General features: G+C 48.9%; 1 protein-coding gene across 2 annotated transcripts in view; it reads right to left on the bottom strand.

Annotated features, from left to right (window-relative positions):
• Positions 1 to 12,432, bottom strand: part of SEMA3D (semaphorin 3D) — a 233,240-nt gene that overhangs the window by 74,381 nt on the left and 146,427 nt on the right. For both annotated transcript variants that reach the window (XM_069586652.1, XM_069586653.1), the window contains one exon: positions 10,721 to 10,846. In XM_069586652.1, coding sequence (XP_069442753.1) covers positions 10,721 to 10,846 — 126 coding nt within the window. The remainder of the gene's footprint in view (positions 1 to 10,720; positions 10,847 to 12,432) is intronic.

Below are 12,432 nucleotides of genomic sequence, written 5' to 3'. Positions count from 1 at the left end.
AATGGTCTGAGGTCCCCTATGTTCAGGCCTTTTGGGTGTTGCGCTCCCGCCCCACCCTGTGCACCACATGCGCTCCCAGCCAAATCCTACTCACCATGGCTCCCCCGACTCCACCCTCCCGGGCCAAACCAGCTCCTCCCATCTCTGAGTCCTCGGCCTTCTCTGTTCCCCTGGAAGATCTGGTGGCCCCTCCTCCCTATACCTCTCCCACGGCCCCTACCCCTTCCACTCCAGTTCCTGCCCCCTCTCCCTCCACTCCGGACTCTCCTACCTCCGCTCCCGCCCCCGAGACTCCACCACTGGCCCTGGATCCTCCGGCCCTTAGCCCTATCTTGTATCCTCCTCTTCCCCCGGCACTCCCTCCCCTTCTCTGGTTAGCTCCCACACTCGCTCCCACAGCAACCCTCCGGGAGCCTCCCTTCTCCCTCCCCCAGCCCCGCTACTCCCTCTTCGACAAGTAGCCGGAGCTGAGGGTCTAGCTCAAGTCCATGTCCCCTTCTCCCTCCAAGACAGCACAGATTGAGGCCAAACTGGGTTCCTTCTCCTCCAACCCCACTCAGTACATTAAACAGTTAACTGGTCTGACCCGCGCCTACGCCTTGACATGGCAGGACATATATGTCATCCTGGGGTCTACCACCACCCCCGAAGAGAGGCAGGCCATCTGGATGGCAGCCAAGGCTCAGGCCAACCAGAGGCACTATGCCAACCCCTCCCCCGAGCGCCCCCCGGGGGCTCAGGTGGTTCCTGACACTGACCCTGATTGGAACTACCAGGAAGGGGGTGATGGCCAGCTGCAAGTACTCTAGATGATAGAGTGTATCCTCGATGGGATGGAAACGTCCTCTCATAAGGTTGTAAACCTCCTCAAACTAGATGAGGTGACCCAGGGGCCTGACGAAAACCCAGCCATGTTCCTTAATCGGCTGACCGAGGCCCTCGTCCAATACACCAGGCTGTCACCTGAGTCCCCCACCGGGGCGGCCACCTTGGCCAATCGTTTTATCTCCCAGTCTGCCCCCGATATCCGAAAAAAGTTGGCCAAGGCTGAGGACGGCCCTCAGACCCCTATTCGAGACCTGGTAAAGATGGCTTTTAGGGTCTACAATGCCCGTGAGGAAACTGCTGAGGCCAGCTGAAAGGCAAGGCTCAAGCAAAAGGCTGAATTTCAGGCAAGCCTCCTAAACCAGCAAACCCAGGCCTTGGTAGCGGCCCTGCGGCCGGCAGCGGGCTCGGGGTCCCAAAACCCCCCTCCGGGGGCCTGCTTCAAGTGCGGCCAAGAAGGGCACTGGGCCAGGATGTGCCCCAATCCGCAACCTCCTTCCAAGCCGTGCCCGTTGTGCAAACGACGAGGACACTGGGCTAGTGACTGTCCCCAGGCCTCTTGGGCCTCGACCTCTAGGGGCCAGGGACCAGAGCACCCCAGGGAGACCTCTTGCCCTCCTCCGGCTTTGGAGCTGCTGAGCTTCAACGATGACTGACGCCGCCCAGACTCGGGGACCCCAATAACCCAAGCCGAGCCCAGGGTAACACTCCAGGTAGCGGGTAAGTCCATCAATTTTCTGCTTGATACAGGGGCTACCTATTCGGTCCTTCCCTCTTTCAGAGGCACTTTACGTCCTTCCCAGGTTTCGGTTATGGGCATTGATGGCCAACCCTCGTGTCCGCTCCAAACCCAGCCACTATCCTGTCGGTTAGATTCCTGTCTATTTACCCACTCCTTTCTGGTTATCCCCTCCTGCCCTACTCCTCTCTTGGGAAGAGATATACTGGCTAAACTGAAGGCCACTCTTCAGCTAGCTCCAGCATCGGCTCCCACGTCAGGGGCCTTCCTAATGCTACTTGTTGACCCTCCAACCCCTTCTGTTAATCCTGAGGTCTGGGACACCCGAGTACCGGTGGTGGCTCGGCACCACCCTCCAGTCCTCATCCGGCTAAGGGACCCCACCTGTTTCCCAGCCCGGTCCCAGTTTCCTTTATCCACTCGCAACCTCAGAAGGCTAAAGCCCATCATCGACTGTCTCATGGGACAGGGTCTCCTGATCCCCACGACCTCCCCTTGTAACACGCCTATCCTCCCTGTTCGGAAGGCTTCAGGAGGCTACCGGCTAGTGCAGGATCTCCACCTGATCAACGCGGTGGTAATCCCTGCCCATCCACTTGTCCCTAATCCCTACACCCTCCTTTCTTCCATACCTCCTCAGACTTCTCATTTCACCGTTATTGACCTCAAGGACGCCTTTTTTACCATCCCACTCCACCCCGACTGCCAATTCTTTTTTGCTTTCACCTGGACTGACCCTGACACCCAGCTGACCACACAACTCACATGGACCGTACTCCCTCAGGGGTTCAGAGACAGTCCCCACTACTTCGGGCAGGCTCTATCCCGGGACCTGGCCAGATGCCCGCTTCGCCCTAGCACCCTCCTCCAATACGTAGACGACTTGCTCCTTTGCAGCCCCTCAGAGGAGACCTCCCGACAACATACTACAACTCTCCTCAATTTCCTTGGTTCCCAGGGTTACAGAGCCTCACAATCCAAAGCCCAACTGACTCAGACTTCTGTCGTCTATCTGGGCCTCCAAATCACTCTGACCACTAAAGCCTTGACAGCAGACCGGTGTAGCCTCCTCAGGTCCATCTGCCCCACAACCGACGGAGACCAGATATTGTCCTTCTTAGGCCTGACAGGATTCTTCCGACACTGGGTCCCAAATTAGCTACCCTGGCTAAACCTCTATATGCGGCAGCTAAAGAGACTCCCACAGGGCCGCTGTCTTCCCCCCACCGAAGTGACTCAGGCCTTCCACGCCTTACGCTCAACCCTATTGGCTGCACCCCCTCTCTTTCTCCCAAATCCCAACTATCCGCACCATCTATACACTGATGAAAAGGGAGGGATAGCCTTTGGAGCCTTGGTGCAACCGATTGGCCCCGAATTGCTGCCTATTGCTTACATATCCAAACAACTTGACCCCACAGCCAGGGGATGGTTCCCCTGCCTGCGGGCACTAGCGGCGGCGACAACGTTGTACGCCGATGCTAAAAAGCTGATTCATGGCCAACCCCTGACCATCTTCTCACCTCACCGTCTCGGTGACCTTTTAGCCTCTAGATTTCTTTCTGAACTCAGCGAGTCCAGGCTCCAACAATTTCACCTGATATTTCTGGACAATCCTCAGGTTTCCGTGGGCCGCTCCCCACAATTAAACCCGCTTTCCTCACTACCCTCACTCTCTCTCTCCTCAGAATCCCCAACCCACTCATGCTCGGAGGTCCTTGAGTCCCTCATGCAACCACCCCACAACCTGTTTTCCAAACCTCTACCAAATCCGGAGCTAACTTTGTTCGTCGATGGGAGCTCAAAGCGAGATCCCAATAGAAACCGAAGGGCGGCCTATGCTGTGGTAACCACCCGGGAATTCCTGGAGGCTCAGCCCTTGCCACCCGGGACGACTTCTCAGAAGGCTGAACTAACAGCCCTAACTAGAGCCTTACACCTGGCAGAAGGAAAGAAGGCCAATATTTACACAGACTCCAAGTATGCCTTCTTGATTGCCCATTCTCACACGGCAATCTGGAAAGAACGGGGCTTCCTGACCACTAAAGGATCCCCCATCTGTAATGCCCCCCACATTACTCGACTGTTGGATGCCCTATCCCTGCCCAAAGAGGTCGCTATCATACACTGCAAGGGACACCAAAATACCCATGACACTGTTGCTCTGGGTAATAATATGGCAGATCAAGTGGCTCGACAAATTACCTTACAACAAGCCCCTGAGCCTCTGCTGCCTTTGAGATCCACCCTCAACCCAGATTATTCCAGCGAGGAAGCCAAAGCCTTGCTGGCGCAAGAAGGGGCTCAGAGGCACCCGTCGGGATGGATATTACTCCATAATAAACCGGTGCTCCCTGAGCGCCAGGCTAAGGCCATAATATCCCAAATCCACAATACCCCTCCACATCGGACCAAGGGCTCTCTTTTCCTTTCTCAGCCGTCTTTTCCCCCCTACATCTCAGACAGACCATACATGCTGTCCATTGCTCCTGCCTGACATGTGCCTCTACCTCTTCCCAGGGAGGACTCTGACCCCCACAGGGGACTCACCAGTTGAGGGGACATATGCCCGGGCAGGATTGGCAGATAGACTTCACCCACATGCCCAGACATCGAACCTACCGCTATCTGCTGGTCTTGGTGGACACCTTTTCAGGATGGGTCGAGGCCTTCCCCACAGCCCGGGAGATGGCAGCAGCAGTGGCAGAGGTCTTGACGGCCCATCTCATTCCCAGATTTGGGCTGCCAAACTCTCTCCAGTCTGACAATGGGCCTGCATTTATCTCGCAGATCTCTCAGCAGGTGGCTGCGGCCCTGGGTATTGACTGGCATCTCCACATCCCCTACCGGCCCCAATCGTCAGGCAAGGTAGAGCGGGTGAATGGCATCATCAAGACACATCTGACCAAGCTTGCCTCAGAACTGCGGCTGTCCTGGGTCGACCTCCTTCCTCTGGCGCTCACTCGCATTCGCATCACACCACACTCCAAGACAGGCTTGACCCCTTTTGAACTGCTCTACGGCAGGCCCTATCTCCTGGCTCATCTCCCTGAGGGAGAGGCTCCCCCACTCGCAGGGTACCTCCCCCTCTTCTCCCTCCTACGATTCTTGCTGAGGGAACACGCAGACCGGGTCCTGCCGCAACCGACAGACGACGCGGGGCCCACCTCGCCTCTGGCCCCAGGAGATCAGGTACTGCTAAAAACCCTGAGTCCCCGCCCACTACAGCCCCGCTGGACGGGGCCCCACACTGTCATCCTCACCACCCCTACGGCAGCCAAACTCCTGGGACACGAGCCCTGGTATCACCTGGCCCGACTCAAACGAGCTCCCCCGGGTCTCCCAGAGACAGGGGTGGCCCCGGCCCTGACCCCTTCTCCCGATCACTCCTACCGCTCCATCCTCACAGGGCCAACCAAACTGACCATCACCCGAACCCTTCTGTCGTCGATTCCCGAATAACTGACGATTGCAGCTCTGTCCTACTCCAGGGGTGCTATTCCCTTGGGACACCCTTACCAGCTCCATACTTACGGGACCCCTGAGGCTGGTTGTCCGCCTCACCCCTTTCACCCCAGCCTAGGAACAATGCAGGGCTCTCTATTCTGGGTTGCTCTGGGGGTACTGGGGGTCCTGGAAAGAGGGGGACACACCAGTCAAAACCCCCACCAGTCCTTTCAGATCACTTGGACACTCCGGAATGGACTGACTCGCGAGGTACTCAATTTGACCACCGGAATCCACCCCCCTAATACGTGGTGGCCAGATCTGTACTTCAACCTCAAAGACCTTATAAAGACTACTTGGACAGCAGCCCAGACCAGAAACTTTGGATTCTGGGCATGTCCTGGACACCTAAAGACACATAAGTGGGAAACTTGTGGGGGGCTGCAACATTATTTCTGTTGGTCCTGGAGCTGTGTGACCTCCAACGATGGGAGATGGAAATGGGAGGTCGGGAACCGGGACCTAGTCAATTTCTCATTTGTCCAGCCCTATCGCGGGCCCTGGGACCAAGGTTACCAAAGTCTGCTCGGAGATTATACCGAGCAGCATTGGGGGCCGCATTGGAGCCCAATTGCTCAGGTGAAAGTAATGTTCAACCAGAAAGTGGCCAAACTGGAGAGGTCTTGGGTATCCGGGCTATCATGGGGCTTCCAACTCTATGCTGAGTGGTTTGAAGCAAAGCCAGGGGGAATTCTGGTTGTTAGTCAGACAATAGAACCTGTTCAGACACATGCTGTGGGGCCCAACCAGGTCATTGCACCTCCCAGCCCCTCACCACAGGGGACAAACGCCACGGGTGTTGTGACCTCATCTACCCATACACCCTCCCTTCAGCTGACCTGGACTGACCCATCAGAGACCCAGGAACCCCTGTGGGCCTTGGTCAAAGAAACTTACAAGGCCCTCAACCGCTCCAATCCTAACGTGACCCAATCCTGCTGGCTTTGCTACACCCTACATCCACCTTACTACGAGGCCGTGGGCTTAAATGCTACCTACAACTTATCCATTCTCTCCTACCCACCGCAGTGCTCTTGGAAAGACCGCAAGGTGGGCCTTACCATGAAGTATGGGGTTCGGGAACCTGCTTAGGTATGGTTCCTACAGATAAACAAACCTTATGCGCCCAGACTGGTGATGATACCAACTTCACCAATAAGACCTATGTCATACCCGAAACCGGGGGGTGGTGGGTATGCTCACAGACTGGACTAACGCCCTGCCTCCACTTGGCTGTCTTCAACCAGAGCAGGGAATTCTGTGTCATGGTAGCGGTAGTGCCCAAGATTACATACCATCCAGAAGAGGTCCTCTACAACTTTTGGGACCGAGACACCCCAGCTCCTAGACATAAGAGGGAGCCCTTATAGCTATTACTTTGGCAATGCTGTTCGCCCTGGGGGCAGCTGGAACGGGCACGGGCATTGCTTCCCTGACCACACAACATCAGGGCTTCATCACCCTGAGGGCCGCAATTGACGAAGACATCGCCCGCATAGAAAAGTCCATGATGGCCCTAGAAAAGTCCCTGACTTCCCTTTCTGAAGCGGTATTACAAAACCGCAGGGGACGAGACCTGGTCTTTTTGCAGCAGGGGGGCCTCTGTGCAGCCCTCAGGGAAGAATGCTGTTTCTACGCTGACCATACTGGGGTGGTTCGAGAGTCCATGGCTAAAGTAAGAGAGGGATTGGAGCGCAGGAGGAGAGAGAGGGAAGCTCAGCAGGGCTGGTTCGAGTCCTGGTTCCAGAGAGCCCCTTGGCTGACAACTTTGCTATCCTCCCTGATGGGACCGATCATCGTTCTCCTGCTGCTCCTGACTTTCGGGCCCTGTATCCTAAATAAGCTTTTGGCCTTCATCAAACAACGGCTCAACACGGTCCAGCTGATGGTGCTGCGACAGCAGTACCAAGGGCTCCCAACAAGCACTCCGTCGCAAGATTAACGGCTGACGCCCCCTGTCATCCCGGCCATACCCTACCCCTCGTTGCCCCCGTTCAGCAGGAAGTAGCCAGAGAGAATCGGCGCCCCTTGTCCTATATCAAAAAGGCCGGGATGAAAGGTAAGGGCAAGGTCGGACATGTCGGGACATGCCCTGGCAGAGAGCCGCAGACAAGCCCAGGAGGCGGGCCGACAACCAAGCCATCCAATCAGGAAGCTGACACGGAGCCCTTAGACACCGCTGAAACCCGCGCTTTCTTCCTTATATGGGAACCCGGCCCTAGCTATAAAACCTTTCCTCACCTCTCCTACCTTGCAGACTCCCTTTGTCTCCTTGCTCACCTGCCCCCGGGAGTTCTGCCCGAGAGCGACCGCCCAATAAAGGCCTTCACCAACGGTCCATAGAGGTGGCTCTTTCTTCCCATGGCATTTCTTACACAAAGAACTGATGCTTTCTAATTGCAGTGCTGGAGAAGACTCTTGAGAGTCCCTTGGACAGCAAGGAGATCAAACCAGTCACTTCTAAAGGAAATGACCCTGAATATTCATTGGAAGGGCTGATGCTGAAGCTGAAACTCCAATATTTAGGCCAGGTGATACGAAAAACTGACTCATTTGAAAAGACCTTGATGCTGGGAAAGATCGAAGGCAGGAGAGAAGGGGACAATGGAGGATGAGATGGTTAGATGGCAACACTGACTCAATGGACTAGTTTGGGCAAGCTCAGGGAGATGGTGAAGGAGAGGGAAGCCTGGCGTGTCACGGTGCATGGGGTCACAAAGAATCTGTCCCAGCCGAGCAACTGAACAACAAGGACAAAGGAATCTGCCTTAAACATTCTACAAGTATAAATGATAATTCTAATTCTTCATCAGTTTCCTGCATTCAATTCAGTGAGACTTCTACTTTCTCCCTCCAATTACTTCCTTTCCACTGACTTCCATAATTGCAAAGTTTTCTTAGTACCCCAAATCTTCTCTTGCTCATATCCTTGCATTCTTGCTCATATCCTTGGTTTTCTCTATTCCCAAACAATATCTTCTATTTTAATTATTTGTTGCTGTATAGTCCCACATCCACCTCCACTGCCACCACTTTTGTTCTGTAGTTGATGATGGACAGGGAGGCCTGGCGTGCTGCAATTCGTGGGGTTACAAAGAGTCGGACATGACTGAGCGAATGAACTGAATTGAACCTGATTTTACTATCTTTGGTGTAATGGCCCTTCTCTCTTTGTCCTCCTCCTTACTTCCCTTCCTATTATTATCACTTATCTCTATAAAAAACAAAGATATGATTCTCTGGTTAAGATTAGGGAATTAGTAAAAGGAGTCCAAAAGATACAACTTTCCAGTTATAAAATAAGTAACTTTTGGAGATGCAATGTACATCATGATGACTATAATTAATAACAGTTTGTTGAATATTTGAAAGTTGCTAAGAATAAACCTTAAGTTTTCATCACAAGAAGGAAAATTCTCTATAGGTATTGACAGAAGTTAGCTAGACTTATTATGGTGATCATTTCACAATATATACAAGTATCAACTATTATGTTGTACACCTGAAACTGGTGAAATGTTATTTATCAATTATACCTTAAAAAAAAGACACACAAAAAAAGAATTAAACCCGTCAACAGATGAATGGATAAAGAAGGTAAAGAAGATGTGGTATATTTATACACAATGGGATAATACTCAGCCATTAAAAAAAATGAAATAATGTCATTTGCAGCATTATGGATGGAACTACAGATTATTATATGAAGCAAAATGTGGAACCTAAAATACTACACAAATGAACAAATCTGTGAAAAAGAAACAGATTCACAGACATAGAGAACAGGTTGCCAAGGGCAAGAGGGGTGGGAGATGAAAGGACTGGGAGTCTGGGATTAGGAGATGCAAACCAGTATATACAGGATGGATAAACAACAAATTCCAACTGTATAGCACAGAGAGCTATATTCAATAGCTATATTGAATATATCTGATTCACTTTGCTATATAGCATAAATTAATACAACATTGTAAATCAATTATACTTCAATAAAATAAAAAACTGAAATAAAAAATTAAATAATAGATAACTTCAAAATAGTTTCAGGAAACATTCACAGCTTTTCAGTCCCATCAACCATCTCTTCTGATGTTCTGGGCATTCATCATCCAGGAGGTCGGCGACCCTCCCCTATAATCCCTGCAGGCCCAATGGGCAGAACAGCATTCAGTATATCATAGGACCTAAAAGCTGCTCATCAGTAACAAGTTAAACCAACACGTTTCCTACTTTGTAAATCTCTTCTCATAGCACTAAGAACAGCATGCTAGACAAATAAAAGCTGAATACATATTTCTCACATTTATTGTCTTAGCAATACTGCTGATTTCTTCTGAACATTCCACCGGTAAGGAAAAAATAGAATAATCTCTTAAATGAGTGGCAATATGATGACATTTGCCATCCCAAGACTGGGAAATACAATTTATACTTGACTTTAAAGCCATACTATTTTGTTACCTGAACAGATAACTAAGCTTTTCTGCTGGTAAAATCTATGGAGTCATTCTCAAACCAAGTTATTGCCACAAAAACCTCACAATATTCAAGGATATGGTCCTGCCTTGCACAAGTGTTAAGAAGTTAACAGTAATCACTTAGTTGGGGATATTCTAAGTTTGTTTACTCTATTAATAGGGTTCTCTCTTGGTCAATGGATCACACTGTTGTGTAAACAAATGGATCTGGAGGTTTTGACTAAAGAAATGTTTTAAAAGTGTTTTTCCCTTTTGTTTATGTTGTCACTGCTTGAATGATACTGAGAGATACATAGATAGCCCCAAGGAAATCTCTATCCAGGCCTCCTCCACTAAAACCTAATATTTATGGGTTTTAGTGGGAATGGGAAATGCTGTGTGCCTGCTTAAATAGCAGTGTTAAGTTATTCTGCCATATGGTGAAGTAAGTTCCTATGTTAACTGGAAAACTGTAGAAAATCATGATAAAAACCTGACCTGTTGGAAGGCAGCAGGGCAAAAGGAAAAAGAAAAAAAAAGGCTTTCACCATTCCTTCCATTAAATAAATTCATTCAGGAGGTCTTTTTTGTTGTTAGAAACTCTAAATGCTGTATGACCTTAAACACAAAAATAATCAAACTAATATCAATATGCTTAAAATTTTGGAGAGACATATTTTAACCAAAATAAAAACTATTTTTTTCAGCAAAAGAAGTTAGCATTACAATCTAACCCCTTTCTATTATGTTCATAGACAGTATTAGTATTTGGCTTAGTCATTAAAAAATAGGCTATAGGAGAAAGACTGCCAACTTGAACTCCAGCTCAGCAACTGGCAAGTTCTAAGACCTTGACCGAATTACTCAACTTCTCTCTACCTCAGTTTATTTATCTTTAAAAAGCACATAACAATAATAACACATCCCTCACATTAAAACATTGTGAATATTTTTAAAAATCAAGTAGAGCATGGAATAATGTCAAGGACCACAGCACAATAAATATCAGCTATTATTATTATTATATACGCAATAAGTCCTAGAGATCTGTCTAACACAGTGATGAACTCTTTCAAATGTATTTTATATATTGAGCTACATAACTTCCAAAACAAATCTGAACGAACAATCCAGATTTTCTTATCTACTCAAAAGCAAAGGCAAAAAAATCAAAAGTGCAAAAATCACTAACCATTGAGCCAGTAGTGTTCTGAAATGTCAGTTCTGATGTAATGGTCATGAGTAGGCCCAAGGGACCGCGTGAATGCAGTATCCTTGCCAAGGAAATCAGAAGCTGTTCCAGAGTAGAGGTACTCATCTGCAAGGGAGAAAAGAATACACAGGACTTCTAAGAGTTTACCAGCAGACACTACTGAAACAGACCAATTTCACAACATGAAACCAAAGATGCTTACTGCTTACATCAGAATATATTGTTTTATAAATTTCCCCTTCAGATTTTGAAAAATCTGCTCAGCTGAAGAAAAGATAACTCAATAAACTTTGGTAAGCTGATTCCAAATACTTAAATATAAAAAAGGCCAAAGTCTCCTGAATTAATAATTACACATGCATTTAGCTTCTGTTATGGAGGAGCTCCTCTTCTTTCCCTCTCCTCACAAATAATTCAAAGATATGTCATAATTAGGAGTTGCTCTTTGTAACAACACACACACACAAATTTAAAAAGTAAACACCATAATGAGGAATGGATTGTGTAATTAGTATTTACTTAACCGACATAGCCTCAGTGACCACAACTTTTCTTTGCCTAACCTCTGCTGAAAGGGAGCTTTCAGCACTGAAGTCATACTTTGTAATTATAACATGTTGCATTCCTTGTAGCTAATCATGTTTCTAATAGTTCTTATAAAAAGGAATTTCTGAAAAGGGAAAGATGTGGCCATTCACTTCAGTTCAGATCAGTCGCTCAGTCGTGTCTGACTCTCAGTCATGTCCGACTCTTTGCGACCCCATGAATCGCAGCACGCTGGGCCTCCCTGTCCGTCACCAATTCCTGGAGTTCACTCAAACTCACATCCATTGAGTCGGTGATGCCATCCAGCCATCTCATCCTCTGTTGTCCCCTTTTCCTCCTGCCCCCAATCCCTCCCAGCATCAGGGTCTTTTCAATGAGTCAACTCTTTGCATGAGGTGGTCAAAGTACTGGAGTTTCAGCTTTAGCATCATTCCTTCCAAAGAAATCCCAGGGCTGATCTCCTTTAGAATGGACTGGTGGATCTCCTTGCAGTCCAAGGGACTCTCAAGAGTCTTCTCCAACACCACAGTTCAAAAGCATCAATTCTTCGGCACTCAGCTTTCTCCACAGTCCAACTCTCACATCCATACATGACCACTGGAAAAATCATAGCCTTGACTAGATGGACCTTTGTTGGCAAAGTAATATCTCTGCTTTTCAATATGCTATCTAGGTTAGTTATAGCTTTCCTTCCAAGGAGTAAGCGTCTTTTAATTTCATGGCTGCAGTCACCATCTGCAATGATTTTGGAGCCCCGCAAAATAAAATCTGACACAGTTTCCACTGTTTCCCCATCTATTTCCCATGAAGTGATGGGACCAGATGCCATGATCTTCATTTTCTGAATGTTGAGCTTTAAGCAAACTTTTTCACTCTCCTCTTTCACTTTCATCAAGAGGCGTTTTAGTTCCTCCTCACTTTCTGCAATAATGGTGGTGTCATCTGCATATCTGAGCTTATTGATATTTCTCCTGGCAATCTTGATTCCAGCTTGTGCTTCTTCCAGCCCAGCGTTTTTCATGATGTACTCTGCATATAAGTTAAATATACCAAACTTCTTTGTCCTGTTATTTGTGTAAAGTGGATATCCATGTCTTACCAGAGAAAGGGGATAGAGAAGAGAAGAGAAGGAGGGGTGCCAGAGG

The sequence above is a fragment of the Ovis canadensis genome, chromosome 4, assembly GCF_042477335.2.
Source record: "Ovis canadensis isolate MfBH-ARS-UI-01 breed Bighorn chromosome 4, ARS-UI_OviCan_v2, whole genome shotgun sequence".
Taxonomy (NCBI): domain Eukaryota; kingdom Metazoa; phylum Chordata; class Mammalia; order Artiodactyla; family Bovidae; genus Ovis; species Ovis canadensis.
This window is presented reverse-complemented; position numbering and strand designations above follow the sequence as displayed.